Source organism: Bemisia tabaci, chromosome 9 (genome assembly GCF_918797505.1).
Source record: "Bemisia tabaci chromosome 9, PGI_BMITA_v3".
NCBI lineage: Eukaryota > Metazoa > Arthropoda > Insecta > Hemiptera > Aleyrodidae > Bemisia > Bemisia tabaci.
This window is the reverse complement of record NC_092801.1, coordinates 16,799,813-16,818,481: the sequence shown is the minus strand read 5'-3', so window position 1 is coordinate 16,818,481 and position 18,669 is coordinate 16,799,813. Positions and strand designations below refer to the sequence as shown.

The following is an 18,669-nucleotide window of genomic DNA, read 5'->3' as shown; positions in this document are numbered from 1 at the left end:
ACTAGCGCAAAAATGTATGAAGAAATAAAAAACCTTGGACGTCTGTAAATAAATTTATGGTAAATAGAAAATGAGCAAAAGCGAAACATTTCTTGGAGTTATGAAAGTTAGTTTAATTTAAAATTTGATGGAAACCAAACACAGTTCATCATTGCAAGAAAAAAAAACACCTTGAGAAGATTCGCCAATTTTTCTCCCGGAAACTTCAACAAAAAAAAAAAAGAAAGAAAGAAAGAAAGAAAGAAAAAAAAAGAAAAGAAAAGGATTAACTATACTAAAATTGAAGAAGAAACACAACCAGGATGTTCCTCACCAACTACATGCCCATTCTCAACTGGAATAAAAGCTGGAAATGGAAAAATAAAACCACGAGAATGAACATGCAACAGACTGAGGTAGAAATCAGTGCTTACAACCTCAATCAGCATTAATCATTACTGAAGAGGCATTATCTGCAAGCAAACATAAATCTGCAGACAGAGGTAGGTATTTCAAGCTAAGTTTTGATTAATTTGCCCAATATTTGTGGAATAGATATGACAATAGACCTCAGATAAGACCTGATGAATTAAAATTAATTGATAAGATTAGTCTGTTTTGGAGAACAGAGAAAGGAACGAACAACTTACATGCTGCGAAACATCTTTAGAATGTGAGTGACAAACAGTGATGGTTGCGTTATTCCATTTCAGGAGTTCAGAGATGGGGGTGCCAACAATTTTACTTCGGCCTAGGATCACAGCTTCGCTACCTGAGATTTTCACTCCAGATCTAAAATAATTTCGAGGATAATCAATTTCAAAGGACTGATGAATTTCATGAATTCCTGATGAGCGAACACTAATCACACATATTAAACTAAATCAAAGGACAATAAGGATTATGCTCTGGAAAAAATTTGTACCCATATTTGAGTATTTATTTGATAATGACTTGTCTTAACTTACTTACTTTACTTCCCCCTGATTTTTTTCTCCATTCTTCTTGTGACTTCTGAATTAAGTAAGACTTAGGAGATATTTTTTCCATGTTCATTGGGCTTTCAAGTTCGACTAAGTCCGACCCAAGAATCTAATCATCATAGAACAAATTATGAAACTTTGAAGATTTAGATCCTTACTCAGCGTTTGGCTGAAACCTCACCATCCTTGAACCCACCTCCAATTTAGGGCTTCCTGGCCCAGAGGCTTATAAAAGTCCACACTGCAAAGTTAACTTCTAAAGAATTTCAAGCCTGGTGGATATTACTCAGTAAAATATAATGTTAAATCCTAGTGAGATTACACTACATACCTTTTGATAAGTTCCAAACATCCAAAGGGGGTACAAGGAACGAATCCACTAAAATCTCCCACTGCACATCGTCCTTCGTTGATGATGTTCAAACTGGACATTGGAAAGAAGAAATAATTGAAACATGGATCTGTACTCTATGGATGAGGGAATTCTGGAGAATTTATCTCAGGTTGCAAGGATGATTTTAAGATACTTAGGCTACAGAGATGTAATTTTAAATAATGGAACTATAGAATCGTAAGATTAGCAAAAAGTTTTGCTATTTTCACTTTAGACCTTGTGATTACAAGTTTGGTTTGCTGTGGCAATCAGCAAGAACGTTTTTTTGTCGTGCTAGGCAAAAACTGTGGAACTCCTCTCTAGATTTGAAGAGTCTTTTTCAGGGAGAACATTTAATGAAAAAAAAAAAAATCTGAATCTTTACATTGTTCACACATACAAAATGCATAGTTAAGTAAATATCATGAGAAAATTCCTAAAGTTTGGATTGAATTACCTAGGGTGCCTGCTTGGCATAGCACATTCGACTTTCTGTTCTGCAGGGCTAATGTCAGAACAGTCAATTTTCAGAGCTTTAAGTATCCCTGCACAATTATAAGCTTTAAGATTTAAAAGGAAAAGCGTTTGTTTTTTATATGAAGATCACAAAATTAGCATTCCTCCTCTGAAAAATACTATCACACAGCAGTTGATTTTTCAAAAACTCACCCGTCAACATCTTTGGCAGGAGAAACAGTGTTGGTGACTAGATGACTATCAATTTTATTCTCGGCGTCTAAAGGCATTTGAACAATGATTCCATGTACATTTGGGTCATCATTCAGCGCATCAAGTTTGTCCAGAATCTAAAATTAACAAAATATACCATTAAACAAAGTTCACTGTAACAGTTTAAAAAATGGCAAAAGTTCCAACAAAGCCTTGTGCTTTCTGTCTCTCAGCATTCAGTTTTTTATTATGATATCATTATATGAACCACATTGAGCAAAACAGAACCAGCACGATTACAACAGTGTTTTCAAAATTGTGCAACTTCTCTTTTTCTTTTAAAAGTACTCAATGTATGTACAGTATTAAAATCTACACAATTATTTACTTTTAAAATTAACAATTTTTTGGTGGGCAGCAAAATCTATTTGCTATTTTGGGAGATTTTTAGGTAATTATGAAGAAGCAACATTTTTACAACACTGTAATCGCGCTACTTAATTTTGCTAAATGCCATCTATGTGATGGTGTCCATCTTACATAGCAAAAAAATTGAAGTCTTTAAGATATAAAAGAGGAAAATATAAACTAAGAACCACTCAACATTTTCCAGAAGAAAACTTGACTTGCAATCTCCAGTCTTCTTTTAAGATGGGGTTTCTCAGTGCATTGAAATTAGAATTCATTTAATTTTTTTCATTGTCATAACAATATTGTGGCTATGGGTATCCTGAGCGGCATGAAAATGGAATATATTGTACCTCTTTCTGAGTTATGGATCGGGGCAGCTTTATGTGTGTGGCTTTTATTCCAATGTCGGTGGCTGCTTTCAGTTTTGCCTGGATGTAAACATTGGAATCTTCACGATTGCCAACCTGCACAATAGCTAAACCTGGCTGGAATCCCTGAAAATCTGCAGCTAATTTTTTGCATTCTTCGGTTAAAGATGCCCGAATCTCTCTGTCAAAAGAAATAAAATTCACTTCATTAAAATGGGACACTGATGAATAGAGATTTTCAGAGGACTTGATGGCAAACTGGGTACTCGCACTCGTAATGTTGGACAGGAAGATGGGACAAAATTACTGACAATGCACTCATAGATGATGACCATTTAGAGGAATCGCCTACTATCAAAAAAATGTTATCATTTTATTGCTTTGATTTTGAATTTTTTTTTGGAGATTAGATTTTTTCAATTTTGAGATAAAATCTAAGTATTACAAATTGATGCATTACCTAGGGTAAAAATGATGTAATGATATGAAAAAAGGTGAAGTATTTGAATGAAAAATGATTCGGATGAAAGGCTGCTAATCTTCTCTTCATTATTATTATTATTATAATTATTATTATTATTTTTTAAGAGATGCAACACTGCTAGAATCAGAAAAAAAGTGTCTTGATTACTACATCTATAAATTTCTGCTTAGGATTTGATTTTCCAAAATAAAACCAACTTGAATTTTTCAAAAAGTATTATTCTCAAGCAAAAAATATTCAATGGAATTTTACAAGAGAATTGATGGATTTTATTGATTTTGAGGTATGATAGAAATTCAGCAACATTGCAAAACAAAGTAAAGCATTGTTTTTAGTTTCACAGTGTTGTTCCTAAATCGTAAGTAAAAATTCAGCCTGGTCTAAGTATTTGAATTTATGATTTTTTCTATCAAATAATATACAATACATTAACAGAATGGGTAACCCACGAAGTTGGCAACGTACTTGGAGATAGCTGTTCCAGAGAGAATCTTGGCCGTATGCTGACTCTTATCAGCGCTCATTTTCACGCCTGTAAAAATAACAAAAAAAGAAAGAAGCCATTAAGGACAGGTTTAAACATTAGAACTGATAGAAATAAATGGATTAGAGGTAGATTGCTTGGATGATTAGATTCATTTTAACTGATTAATAAAATGTTGTCATCAAAATTTCAACAAATCATTGATGTAAATTCAAAAGTATCTGAGCGAAAAATTTAGGGTAAAATGTAGATATGTCTTCTTGATTTTTATTCTCAAGAATTGTTTGACTGTTAAGAACCTGAGGAAAGAGCTACTATGAAGGGTATTTGTTCAGTAGAGACAGTCGAGTGGTGTATCTAAAATAAAAGTTAGGAAGATTGAAGCTAAAACGAATTTCCTGTCGTTACTTATTTTCAATTTAAAAAAAAAAGGTTTAATCAATGCTTGCAGACAATATTTTCTGGCTGGCGGATGAAAATTTCTCGAATCACTTGATAAATTTTTGCAAAGATGTGGTATACTTCCATGAATAATATCAATTTATTACACAACAGAGTAGTTATATAAGAGCATGCTAGAAGAGATGATGAAAGCAATTCAGCAGATCTTGAAGACTTAAGAGATAGGGTAGGGACATACAGACAGCAGAAAGTACGAGTAAGTAGTAGGTATCTAAAAAGCAGGAGTACCAGCTGTTATTGTTGTTTTTCTTGATAATGCTAAAAATCTTTCATCATGTGTTAGTTTTTTAAAAGGCAACAGACAAAACATCTTGAAATTCTCTGTAAATATATGTGAATAAGTGAAAGAAATTCATGGAGAATTTCAATGAAAAATGAGAGTGTTCTTTCAAAAAAATAAACATTTTGAAATGTCACAATCGCAGATATGCATTTTTGGGCTTTAGCCATGAAAATAGACAATGAAAAAAATTGGTCTGAATGGGAAAACAGGAAATAAAATGTAAAATCAGGGAACGACAGCAAAAACTTCTTTACAGCCGCTGTCCAAAGAAGGGTAACCCCAGCAGCAACGATTGTAAAAAAAAAAAAAAAAAAAAAAAAAAAAAAAAAAAAAACTAACTTTGAAGAAATCTGAAAATTTTTAGAAGACAACTCTGAAAAAGCTGTTGAAACGTATGTTTTAGAAACCCCTTTTTGGGTAGGTATTCCTTGAGTGAAATTTACAAAAGGAAAATTCAGACAGAGTTTAAAAATCCGAAAGTACCCTTTTTTTTTAAAATTTTTTTTGAAGACAGTCGTGAATTTTACATATAAAAATATCCAAAATGGGTTTTACAAGACCTAATTTTAAAAAAATTCTGAAAATGATACTCTTTTCTGGGGCGCCGAGGACAAAAAAGAGGGAAGAAAAAGTGAGAAAAAAGCAGATAAGTACCGAAAAGCGAGGTGACATAATCCATCTTACCGAACGAACCGAACCGAACACACGGCAGACAAAACGTTTAATGAGACTACTACTAAGTAAGAGTAATAATCAAGAATCAATGTAAATCGCGAACAATAAGCAGAACACACGAGGCGCTAGGAAAACAACAGAAACACGACAGTAAAGGCTTCTCAAGAATCAATTCACAAACAATCGTCACTGATAAGAGCTCCAAAACATGTTGATAAGAAATGTTGTGAGAGCTAATCGCATTCAGTTTGGAGGTTAGTAATTTATAATAGAAGGATTGCTTGCAATGAGTAAATATAATTACCGATTCTTATTCACTGATCCTGAAATGTTATCGGAGCGAAAAAAATATTTCTGGACCCCCGGAGGACAGAGACTGGGTCTAATTCTTCCAATTTACTGAGCTTGCGGGCTGATCAACAAGTGTCTGAATGGAGGTCTCAACCGGGGAGGTGTTGTAAAACTTGGCGACAAAAACTACCTTTTAACGCGTGTTCTACTCAACGAAAAAAAGCGACTTGACAATGTTCGCGGATGGTCCACAAACGCTCGGTTGCAATACCTCGTTTCCAATTATCGATTAATTTTTTTTGAAAATTTCAGCCGTTTTCCCGTAAACATTACAAGTTTTCTTGGGCTACAGTTTCTGTGTAAGGATTCCGGAAATTTAGACAGGTATTCTCATGGCTCCGCGTACCTTCAAGTTTAGAGCGTGTGCCTTTTTCTAAGTGATATTGCAGCACGCTCCGTTGGGGATTCTGTCGCGGTTATGCAATGAGCGGGGGGGGGGGGGGGGGGGAGTGGGCTGAACTCAGACGGGTTCGGTTTCAAGGCCGATTCGCATTGGCGCGAATGATGATGCGTGAAAAGGTACTTTGATGAGGTTGAATTGTGAAGAAATATTGCTTGAAAGATGCGAACTAAAGCTAGAAGCGGATCCAGGGGGAGACCATAGGGGCATGCCCCCCCCCCCCCCTCTTGAGTCAAAAAAAGAAGGAAGGGAAAAAGGGGGCAGAAAAAACAAAGAACTCCTAATTTACTGAAATGCTTTTGGGGCGTGCGCCATCAAACATCACGGGTAGGTAAAATTGCATAACCACCCACTTGAAGGAAAACTATGTTGCTGAATCACTCATAATCTTACTCTTACTTTCGTTTTGGTTGATGTATGATGTATCCTATACTGCCGGCTTCCGTTTTACTTCAGATCACCATTCTCTCGCCAAGATTTTAAGGTGCTCTTTGTAATTTCCTCTCGGAAAATATCCCTGAGCATACATTCATTGTGGCCAGAGCGTGCTGAAAAATCAGCACTTAACCCCATTTAAACTCATGTAAAATACTCACTTTTCATCAAGAAACCTGGCAACCTTGATTTTAATACACATGAGGAGCTCGCGGGGAAAATCCAAGATACGGTGAAAATTTTGGAGGTAAATGTGAGTGTAAAAATTCAAATCTTTCCCTCCTTCGTGTTGAAAATGAGAACAAAAAACTAGCATTAGCACTAGCGACACATAGTTTAACGAACTTCCTCAACAGGCATATTACTAGCTAAAGAGATGTACTTGAAAATGGTTATTTGTACACCCTTTCCCCTCCCAAATGTGTTCTATTTCCACACGTCAGTTAGGAATTGAGTTCAGAGGCTAAAACGGACGATAAAACTATTTTGGATCTTGGGTAAGTCAAATTGCATAACCACCCAGTTGAAGGAAATCTAAGTTCCTAAACCGTATTTCAATTTATCACTTGTTGATTGGGATCAGGAATGCGATTATTCGGGATAAATACGCGTACTCCTGCGCGTAGAGATGAAAACCATCAGGAAAATAAAGATGCTTTTCAGGTTTTTTTTTTTTTTTTTAATCGGCACAAAGGTAGAACACCTTTGAAATTTTTTTCGACATCTTCGTTCAGACGAAATCGGATAAATTCAGACTTGAAACGCCGAGCAAAATAATAAAAAAAAAATCATGACTTTTTCGTAAAATTTCTCAGTTTTTCTTGACTCCAGATAGTTTCCCTGCTTGTTTTCCGATTATACAGTCTTTTCAGACTGGTCCAGTCTTCAGACACCCTCATTTTGTTGATTCGACATATGGACACGGATAACAAACTGTGAAAATAGTAGCAGCTTCACAAGATCAAAGTTGCGCTATAACGCACACAATTATAAACAATATTCGTATTGTCATTTTCATTTATTTTTCAGAGAGTGTGATACGTATACTGGTCCACTTGCTCATCCAAGAGAACAAATTTATGAGTGTCTATGAAATTCATTGACAACGATGAAGAGACCATTTTTGTCATGTACTGTGACGTCACGAGTGTAACAGATCCGTTCCCACGTAAAAGTGACCGTTTTGATAGGTCGGTTCCTAAAACACATATTTTTTCAGTTTGGGAGGTGATTTAAAGATTTTGTAATGGCTCGCCATCGTACTTTTGTAAAATTTACCATTGGAATCAGTTATCAATTCGCAAATCCCCGCATCTTGCAACAGGCTCAAAAATCTCTATCGACTTCAGCAGTAAAATGATATTCGTGTTTTTGGCGAACGGGAATTCTTACTAAGTCAACGATTATTCCTAACGTTTGGGTTTATGGAAGGTTTTTTTGTGCTCGATATCTTAGAACGAATACTCTTGATTCACCTCTCAAATTCGAGTAGGATTTTTTTAAAAATCAAAAATTTGACCGTACACACATACAGTGGATCGGGTCAAGAGAGATCAGGCGTGAAATTTTTTAACTAAAACTGCTAATTTTGATGTTTATTTCGTCATATTTTAAATTTCAAGGGGTGTGTAGAAGGAAAAGTCACGAGAAAATCAATGGAATCACTTTCAGAACCTCGAATTTTTGTACAACCGAAGTTAAAGGATCTTAAAGTTCCCAAATTTTGTCCGACCTTATGGACTCGATCAACCGTGCGACATTTCTCCTTATTTTTTGGAATATTACGGTGATTTTTGTCGACTTTTGCCGATATGATTTCTTGACTTCGCAGCGACGGAGAAAGTAGATTAGTTCAGTCTAAACATCACAGAGTACACATAATCAAATTAATCTTCGGCGTTATGACCGGGGTTATTCGCATGTCAGTGATAGCTGTACCGTTGCCGGGTCTCAACCGCTTGTAAAATCATTACTGTTGAATGCATTATTAGATATTACGAATTTGTATGCTGCCGTGCTAAGAAAGAACGCCGTATGAACATTCGAGAGTTGCCAAATTGTCTTCGATAAAATGTTTAATTTTGAGGCAAGCTATGGATATTTTCCCTTGAAATTTTCAGGAACTTTAGGTGAAATCGCGAACAAAATTATCTGAAAAATTAGAGGAAGAATATTTACAAATTTTCCCAAAATTCCGTGATTTACCGAAGGAAATTTGGCAACGCCTGAAGGTTCTTACGGCGTTCTTCCTTAGCACGGCGGTATGAGTTGGCAACATGGAGATAAGGGTCGGCACTTGCGGCCGGCGCTTCTTACAGAGAACTTTTTTCTACAGCGATGCCGTGATGCTTCAAACGTGCGGCATTTTAGACTATCAGGGCAATTTGAATGTACTAGTTGTGAGTGTACTTTTTTTTAGACCTCAAAAAATCAGTTTAAAAACCCTAGAATCTATTGAAATTGACCAAAATAGCCCTATACAGAGGGTCAATCTACGATAGAGTCGGTTTCGATACGATAGAAGGGGCACCCTCCCCCCCCTCCTCGAGTGACGCCTCTGCTAACTCACTGGGGAAAAAAACACATTGGATCTAGAGTCCACACTCTTGAAAACATTGGCAAGAAAAAATACTCTCGATTCAATCGGATTTTTGCTTGAATCAGAACGAAATCCGCTTTCAATTAAGAGGCTTGGTTCTTGATTCTGATTGAATCAAGAGTACTTTTCCTTGTCGATGTTTTTAAGAGTCTGGACTCTAAATCCGATGTGTTTTTTTTTCCAGTGTAGTCGTCACACGTCCTCCCGAATCTTCCATTATACTTGGATCATTTCAATAATTTTTCTCTCTCTCGATCATCTAGGCGCTCGAATAATCATGTCCAGACTCTTGAAAACGTTGACAAGAAAAAATACTCTTGATTCAATCGGACTTTTGCTTGAATCAAAACAAAATCCGCTTAAATTTAAATTAAGAGGTTTGGTTCTTGATTTAAGCTAGATTCTGATTGAATCAAGAGTACTTTTTTCTTGTCGATGTTTTCAAGAGTCTGGACTCTAGATCCAATGTGTTTTTTTTTTCCAGTGCTCCGTAGAATAAGGAAAATCGTGTTATTTTCTGAACTGGACGGGATGGATTAAAGGTTAGGTTTAAATGTCATCAAAATGTAACTACGACGAAAGAGCAGCCCCTTTCCCGCCATATACAGAGTGCAGGATTGCAGTTCGAGAGCACTGACTTGGTCCACGCCCTAGCTTAGTTGCTAGAAATTTGCTTCGGGGGAAAGTTTCTCGGCCTAAGCTCGGATGTGCTTTTTTAAATTTTTTAAAGTAAATTTGGCAACATGGGGGCATTTATCAAAACGTAAACAAGGTGGGAAACGAGACCGGTGGAAGATCTCGTTTCTTTTCCATTCTTGTTTCTGGTGACACGTTTTCGTGCTCAGCGTCGTTCCACCCACCATCGTTCACCGCTGCATCTTTGCGCCCTTTCTCAGGTGAGTCCAACTGCATCAATCGTAAACCCATATGGACCACTAATCTATGGATAATAACAACTAAAGTTTACGTTAGACAATAAAACCTCGCGAACATATTAAATGAGTAAATGGTCTAACAGGGTGTCTAGTTTTTTCATTTGAGGAAATCCTGATCTTCCTGATTTTTGACTACTAAATCCTGATTTCATAATTCTTCCAAATCCTCATCAAATCCTGATTTTTTGCGGAGAAAAATTAGGCGAAAGTAACTCCACAAAAATAGCTCGATAAAAAAATCCGATCGGACGGCCGACTTTCCTCAAATCCTGATTTTACGCCCGATTCTTCCTCAAAACCTGATGAAATCGGGATTGCATTCTGATTGACCTCAAATCCTGATAAAATCGGGAGAATCCTGATGCTAGACACCTTGGTTACAACATTCGCTTTGGCCGTCTACGCGTTATTTGTTGTTGCCTTAAGATGCGCAAAAATTCAGAGAATAACTTACTGGTTACATAATTAAACTGCGAAAATAGATAAACCATTATCAAAAGTCCATTCTAAGTTACAATTCTTTGTAAATTAATTATAATTGCTGCGATTATTCGGACGAATATACATTTGCAAATAGATGATGAAATAATTGAAAATCTGATGTGCGTCGACGTTAACACGTTTGCGTTGAAAATTGCGACGATGACTTAAATAACGACTTTTGTGTGTGAGTGACTTAAATACATTTTTTGTGAAAGCCCTTTCAACACTAGCCAAAAATCACGGAAGTTTGCGCGAGAATTAAGTTCCGTACACCTATCTCTGTGTGAACGATGCCTTTCATTTATAAGAAAAGAACGAAAAAATTATGAATAAGAATAAACATGAATGTGGTATAATGATTTTAATCTCCGCCACTGCGCCAACCGCACTGTGTTTGGCGCAATGCGTGAAGTATCCCTACAGTCTTGTAGGCGCTATGCGTTTCACGCTGACCGCTGTTGACCGAGTGACCGCACTGTTTTTGACGCAATGCGTGAAGTATTCATGCAGTCTTGTAGGCACTATGAGTTTCTTGCCAAACCGCTGCTGACCGCACCACGTTTGACGCAATGCGTGAAGTATTCATGGAGTCTTGTAGGCGCTAATCTGTGTTTCATGCTGACCGGTGCGCCGATAGGGCTTCTCCTTTCCATCTCAAGTTCTCGTCATCATTGCTCTCTACGCCGCGCCGCTCCAGGCCAAATTGCGTGTTTGGTTTCTCTCTCAACTAGACTAATGAAAGGCGCTATCTTTTGTATCACCGAGAGACGAACAAATTAGAAATTACTGTACTTTAACTCTCAAGAAATGAGAGATTTTTTCGCCTTTTCTCATTAGTAATTTTTTTTTCTGAATCAGATGGTTTTCTTGATGCCTGCACTTGAAAAAATTACAACATTTGCCGCCCCCTAAATTTGCCGCTATAGGTCGCGGCCACCCCCCAAATCCGGCCCTGACGACCACTACACCACAGGAGGCCGGTAAAGAGGTCAATGGTTGGAAGAGTTCCAAAATTGGAAGAGGAGATGAAATCTGAAAAGGAAAGATAGGAAATTGAAGCTCAAAAGGAGAAATAGAGGATGGAGCGATACTGTATCGCAAATTGTATCTCATCAAATTGCAGGCTTTTTAATGTCGGAAATTCATCGAGAGTGAATGACAGTAGTTCGAAATTGAGAGAGAGGAGGGGGGAAGGATACTAAAACATATAGAGGAGGCTCAAAAATTTACTGAGAATATTTTCTTAACAAGAGACGTTCTGAGAAAGTTTCACTCCGAGGGAAGAGAAGAAAAATGCACTTCAACGCAGCTTTTTTTCTTCCGATGCGAGAGAAAAACGATAGGTACAAATTTGGCGCCATTTGAAGTGAAGAACTATGTACCACACAACACAAAGGCAACGCACGCTTTCTTTACTAACGAGTCTCACCACTACGTAGAGATTTATAAACTGCTAAAATTGTTCGGTTTCCTCTACGATTCGACCGGGTTTCACAAAAAAACAAGAGGAAGGAACGTTTCTCACCTGGTAGAGGCAAAGACAGGTTGCGAGAGATGACGAAGTAACATTCAAAACCATTCCTTAAAATGGGAGCTTTTGAGAACATGCCGAAATCACGACAGTGGCATTATTCTTGAAACCACCTCTATAAACACCGACGAACTTTCGTTTTATTTTCTTGTTAATATTCAAAAAAAAGCCTACAATTCGTTTCATGTGGACTAAGAACAAAGAGTCACTAAAACTGACGCGCTATCCTACACTCGATGATTTATGCGATCGATGGACACACCACAAATGCACCTGTAAGCAAACGTTCATACGGAAAGGACCTGACCTAAATATGTGTGCTGAAAGCGACTGTAATAATGATACTGAAATTCAAGCGGAAAACTTCAGTTGTATTAATACTCACACGAGAGTTGGCTGGTAATGAGATCTTTTGGAACACAACAACTTGTCGAAAATGAAAAACTAAAATATTTGCATCCAAAACTGATTGTGAGCTGAATGGGAAAAACACGGACGAAAAACAGTCGCGACTGAGGCTACGGAATCGGGTTAAAAAACACGGTGTTTGCGAGGCGCAGCGACAAACACGTGGTGGTTCTGACGTAATGGAGCGTTTACCGGTTGACTGTTGACGCTAGTAGATCCGAGATGATAAGGGCGCTAATCTTGACCTATGGGGAAGGACGAAAGATAGTGTGAATCATGAGGAAGAAAGAAAGAAAGAGAGAGATGTCGCGGATCTAGAGAGGGCAAATGGGGAGGGTGGGAAGAGAGGGAGAGAGGGGAGAGAGAGAGGGAGAAAGGGGGGAGAGACGGAGAGAGATGTCGCGGATCTAGGAAGGCTCAATGGGGGGTGGGGGGGCGTTTGACCAAATCAAATAAGAGTCGGGAGTTTGGAGGTCTCCCTGGAAAAAATCGTGAGAACAGCCCCTAAATATGAGAAGTGGAAGTGAGCCTAAGCTCGGCTTCTAAAAGACCCCGCATACTCCTTACACTTATGTGCTCGATTAACCGCGAAAACCCACAATTAACCGCGATCTTCCGTGAATGAAATTGACCCCAAGCAAACAACTGCGAACACACCACGAGTGCTCGTTGAACCGCGAAAATCCACGGGTAACCGCGATTATACGCGAATACAAAATAACCGCGAGTATACGCGAATAAAAATAACCGCGATTATACGCAAATACAAATAACCGCGATTATACGCGAATACAAATAACCACGATTATACGCGAATACAAATAACCGCGATTATACGCGAATACAAATAACCGCGATTATACGCGAATACAAATGACTACGATCTTACGTGAATGAAATTGACCCGAAGCAAATAACTGCGACCATACCATGAGTGCTCGTTAAACTGCGAAAAGTCCACGGGTAACCGCGATTATACGCGAATACGAATAACCGCGATCTTTCGTGAATGAAACAGACCCCAAGCAAATAACTGCGACCACACCACGAGTGCTCATTAAACCGCGAAAATCCACAGGTAACTGCGACTATAATACGCGAATAAACGTGACCGGACGCAAATAACCGCGATCACGCACGCGAATACTCGGACAATCGCTTGCGAGGAAATCCATGAACAGCCACGATAGTAGGTACACGAATGAAATCGACTACAAGTGCACGGACACGGATGATGGCGCGGAGCGCCTTCAGGGGGTCGGGCCGCGTAGCAGCCAGGGGGTTTTCTCCCTGAAAATTATTCTAGGTGCGTATGTCTTGATAGCTGATCAACTCCCACTTTGCGTGGATTTCTTCTCTATCGTATTTCTGCACATATGAGAGTCGGTTTCATAACACGTATAATTGTTTAGATGTTGGCGGAGGATTTAGAGTTAATCCCAGGGCGATGGATAGGTTCAAAGCACCCATGTTTTGTCATTGCTGAGATCGGTCAAAACCACCAGGGGAACATCTACACCGCAAAACAACTCATCGAAACGGCAAAGGTAAGTGTTGGCTACAGAAAATACAGGAGTAGCAAATCGAAGGCCAAAGTGCAAAACCACGTATCTTCATGGCGATGTTTCAAAATTTTCGCTCTTATTATAATTTTTTTAAAGGGAGACATATGCAAACTTTTCAGCTTGAAATTTAAACAGAAAACGTATTTTGCTGACAAAGAGGAAAACATCGAGGAAGATTTCAAGGAAATACGTTGACTAGTTTTCGAAGGAAAAAATAAAAGATAGCAAGAGCAAACTTCACATTCGGAGAAACGTAGTTTCGCACTTCGGCCATCGAAATAAAATACAGGATTTTGCGAATGAATTTTACAACAGACCAAAATTTTTAAAGATATTGCCAATTGCTTGTTAGGTGATGTAATAACAATATGTGATTGCTTTCTATAGTAAGCTGTGCAACACATTTTGTCCTATAAAAAATACGCAGGAGCCTGAGAAAAAAGATTCTGAACTTCTAAAAAAAAAAGAGACAAGGTATTGAGGAAAGTCCCCAAAAATCTGACTTGAAATTGGACCGAGTTCATCAGAAAGGAACCAACCCACATCAAGTTGAAACTGAGAAAAAGAGGTTTGAAGTTTTATTCCTCCATAAGACTTGATGTAGAACGTAAACTTTAATTCCTCTTTTCACAAGCTAATATTTTTTTTCGACTTCGAGTTTTTAGCAGGAGAAAATACCTATATAGCGAGAGGAACTCAAAAACATTCTTAACTCAATTTTTCCGAAAATGTGGGTTGGTTCCTTTCTGATGAACTAGGTCAAATTAAAACTGAAAATACTTGAAAATTTAAAATAAAGGCAATAAGAGCTTGTTTTGTCTTCCCTTCCGAACCTTCAGAGAGGCGGCAGTTTCTGCATCTCTACACCTCTGATTAGAACTGGGTTGAAATTTCAAAAAGATCCATCATTAATAACGCTGTAAATACTGTGAAATTTTTCAGAAATGCGGGGCGGATTGTGTCAAGTTTCAGAAAGCATACAATGGTGAGAAGTTCAATAAAGCAGCTCTCGCGCGACCCTATTTGAGCAAACACTCGTGGGGAAGGACCTACGGGGAGCATAAAAAATATTTGGAGTTTTCAGACGAGGACTTCAGAGAGCTGCGTAACTATGCAGAAAAAGTTATCAAGATCCCGTTCACTGCTTCAGCAATGGATTCCGTAAGCATGTCGTACGTACATGTAGAAAAAGTGCAAATACATTACTAGAGAGATGAGAGAGAGTTGCAAAACAAAAGCAATCTTGAATTAGTAGAGCCAGATTTTAGACATCACATTGTAAACCTCTCAACGTCTAAAAATTTGAGATAAATTTAAAAAGTATTTTGCTGATTTTCATTTGAAAATTACGTACTTCCTAAAACTTTTGGAAATTATATATTTTATAAAAATATATATTAATATAATTTACTATATTTTAATTATTTATGACAATAAGGGTAAGTTTCCACTGTTTACTGATTATTTTCCCCTATCCGTTTCCTTCTGAAAAAACGAACAATTTGTACCTTGGTCCCTCACAGGGAAATTTCGTGAATTATAGTACGACAATAGAATAATTCAAAATTGACTTTCCATTCCTGAACAAATTCCAATCCTGGTGACGTAACATTGAGAGTATCATAGTAAAACAGATACCACTAAAAATAATAAATAAGAGGTTCATCAAAATGAAGAACTTAAATTCTTGTGGACATGTATGGGAAGAGATAAAAGACTAAGAGTTGAGCTTTTTCTATTGAAGATATGATCAAATAATTAAGGGTACTTGTATGTGTGTTCATGCTTTTCTGCTTGCGTTTATAGAGCGCGGTAATGATGATTTTTGATTGACCAAATCTTTTCATTTTAGAAGTCCGTGAGTTTTTTGGAATCAATGAAGGTGCCTTTCATCAAAATTGGTTCGGGGGACGTTAAAAACATTCCTCTAATACGACAAGCAGCGGCAACAAATATACCTCTTGTCATATCGACAGGTGAGCATGGGCTTGTGTATTCACTTGCAAAGGTTAAAATTCAGTTGGAATTAGGATTAAAATTTGGTTAAAATCATGATTAAAACCCTAACATAAGTTTTAAAGAAAATGTAATGTGATTACAGTAAAACTGAGCAAAAAAGATATCCGCCAACGGTTGTTAATTAAAAATTACATGACTCTCATAGTGTTCACTGCTCAAGAAAAACTTGTAAACAAAGAGATAACTCTCAAAAAAACTGTTAATATATCTGAGTTAGGGAGTCCATTTTGCTTCTTTTTTTTCTTACTTGAATATGCCACTTCACTCTTTAACAAGATTTACGGCACTTTATTTTAGTAAATTTCGACATGAATTTTACTTAAAATATTGATTTTCTTGCGGCACATTTTGCGATTCATTCTGTGTTTAGCAAAATAAGCAACTATGAGCAAAATTCACAAGTAGCAGATGTGAGTCTTTTTTACAATTAAACATTGTGATGCCAATTTTTTTGGAAACAAATTTTCTTAAAGAAAATTTCACATAAATTTTACTTAACAAGAAGAAAAAGGGTTGCCTGATTCGTAGATTTTAATAATTTATTCACGTTTTTTCAAAGTCCTTAACAGTCAATGCTATTGGGAGGAGGAAGGGGGAGGATATTTCAATTGCAATAGCTTAATGATCAATTTGCAAAAAACTTCTTACAAAAATTAAGCAAAATCCTAAATCGTAGTCCTTTCAAACGACTATTTGTGGACTACATTTATCATCAAATTTAGATACAGATTTTCAAAGGGGCAAAGCATGAATAAAATTTCGTTGTTGGTCTCCATTATTTTATTAGATAGCTTCAAGCTTACACCAGTTCTTCCTACAGTATGGATAATGCAAAAACAGCTTGACATTCCTGCATTTCAGGGATGAGTGACATGGAAGGAGTCCAGGAAATCTATGCAACAGTGAAGCAGTTACACAAGAAGTTCATCCTCCTACATTGCGTTTCAGCCTATCCACCGCCCCCGAGAGAAATAAACCTACGAGTTATCTCTGAGTTCCAAGACCGTTTCCCAGACGTCCACATAGGGTATTCAGGCCATGAGTGTGGAATTGGAGTCTGTTTGGCTGCTGTGACCAAAGGCGCAAGGGTAAGTGAACGCTTAAATCCTACGAATGGAAAATTCTCTGGAGTTCAATAGTTACGTCCTTGCTGACCAAAAATTTTAATTTTGAAAACGGCTACCGATTGATAAAATATTTTAAAGGAGGAATTACTTTTTAATAAGCTCACGACACAAATGAAAATAAAGGAGGAGGGACAGAGAGGGAAGGAGACAGAGAAACAAAGATATTAAAGACTTTATCTAAGACCCTATATTTTATGCATACTCAAAAGTAATCCTTTGACCACAGGTAATCGAGCGGCATATAACCCTAGACAAGAATCTCAAAGGCAACGACCATCACTGCTCCTTGGAACCGAAAGAGTTCAAGCAAATGGTAGAGGAAATCCGAACCATCGAAGCTGCGTTAGGACAGAGGCAAAAACGGATTCAGGACTCCGAACTACCTTGTATTGCTAAGTTAGGCAAAACAATTGTCGCAGCGACCAATCTCTCAAAAGGCACTGTGCTGACACCTGAATGCGTGAAGATCAAAGTGGCCGAACCAAAGGGCCTGGATCCGAAAGAATATGAGGGGAGGAGACTAAACAGGGATGTTGCAGAAGATGAGAGTATAACAACACAATGTGTGCAAACCTTATGACAGTAAAATTCGGATTGAGTTTAGAGTCTAAAACATCCCTCTTGATGTATTGCTGATGAGCACATTGAGAAAGATTGGAACCTCAATACCTTTTGTAAACTTGAACTTGGTATTACTTAATGATCATACTGACCGTTGAAAATGCCTTTAGTTGGACAGTGATGGATGAGAATATAATGCACTTTTACAAAGATTTGCACTTAAATTCAAATAATATTTTTCAGCTTGAATCTATCGAACTGGCTAAAAAAATTTGTCAAATCATTGTTGCTGATGGTGCAAGTGGTATGCCTAAAAATTTAAGCTACAGTAATACCTTAATTATATACTCATCACTTGTCCGACCTGACGATGAGGCATGATTATCGTTTATCGTTTCCTTTGTTTTTTTTTATTACATATTTGATGTAGTTTCACGTGTTTTTATGCATTACGATTGGCCAAAATTTTTGGAGTCCAGCTCACACACCTGTCATAATTCATCGGATAATCAAGGTATAGCAGTATGGCTGTGCGTATACTGAATTAAAACTTATGTCTTCAAAAGCTTGATACTTTAGTAAAAAAGAAAAAAAACCTTGATCTGAATTTTTACATTTCCAGTTACCTACATTCCTTATTCCTAAAAGATTACAAGAGAAAGAAAGTTATCAGAAAAGAAAATGGGAAAAGAAAAGAAAATTGACTTGCGAGGATGATTGTACTAAATTCTACGCTGATAAAATGTGAGGCATAAACAAACAAGATGATTCATCACATCAAATTAAGGCTTTATCTCTACCAAATTCCACTCACAAATCATACTTGAAGATATTGAGCATAAAAATACATAAAAAATGTGATATTAATTCTAATATTTTCCACAACTTGCAAAGGGGCTGCCCATTGAAACTTCATTATGGTTGCTTAAAACCTTAAAAAAAGAATGTTTTGCCATTTAACATAATAACTAAACCCTTCAATTAGGAGGTAATGGGAAAAAATTGCAAAATTGAAAATACATGCATAAGAAGGAAAAAAATTACAGAATTTTCAAGATAAGCGTGCAGTAAGATCAAATATTGA

General features: G+C 37.2%; 2 protein-coding genes across 7 annotated transcripts in view; one reads left to right on the top strand and one right to left on the bottom strand.

Moving 5' to 3' along the window:
- pug (pug C-1-tetrahydrofolate synthase, cytoplasmic) overlaps nt 1-18,669 on the bottom strand; it is a 34,734-nt gene that overhangs the window by 15,079 nt on the left and 986 nt on the right. Inside the window, exons 1-6 of one of the 6 annotated variants that reach the window (XM_072304308.1) lie at nt 12,291-12,446; nt 3,733-3,799; nt 2,766-2,964; nt 2,005-2,141; nt 1,294-1,386; nt 630-771 (exon numbers count right to left, since the gene is read on the bottom strand). In XM_072304308.1, coding sequence (XP_072160409.1) covers nt 630-771; nt 1,294-1,386; nt 2,005-2,141; nt 2,766-2,964; nt 3,733-3,791 — 630 coding nt within the window. In that variant the 5' untranslated portion in view covers nt 3,792-3,799; nt 12,291-12,446. Of the gene's footprint in view, nt 1-629; nt 772-1,293; nt 1,387-2,004; nt 2,142-2,765; nt 2,965-3,732; nt 3,800-5,150; nt 5,410-5,475; nt 5,591-11,899; nt 12,229-12,290; nt 12,447-18,669 lie in introns of those variants that run through there. The other 5 variants (XM_072304305.1, XM_072304309.1, XM_072304306.1 and 2 more) reach the window with 5 other exon arrangements.
- NANS (N-acetylneuraminic acid synthase) lies at nt 9,615-18,184 on the top strand. Its single transcript, XM_072304312.1, has 6 exons — nt 9,615-9,852; nt 13,726-13,860; nt 14,821-15,039; nt 15,731-15,854; nt 16,759-16,985; nt 17,251-18,184. The coding sequence occupies exons 2-6, from the start codon at nt 13,726-13,728 to the stop codon at nt 17,602-17,604; spliced, it is 1,059 nt and encodes a 352-aa protein (XP_072160413.1). The 5' UTR covers nt 9,615-9,852; the 3' UTR covers nt 17,605-18,184.

Coding starts and splice junctions, on each gene's coding strand:
- NANS (XM_072304312.1), top strand. CDS start 13,726: ATGTTGGCGGAGGATTTAGAGTTAATCCCAGGGCGATGGATAGGTTCA. Junction 15,040..15,730: donor CTGCTTCAGCAATGGATTCC/GTAAGCATGTCG, acceptor TTTTCATTTTAG/AAGTCCGTGAGTTTTTTGGA. Junction 16,986..17,250: donor CTGTGACCAAAGGCGCAAGG/GTAAGTGAACGC, acceptor CTTTGACCACAG/GTAATCGAGCGGCATATAAC.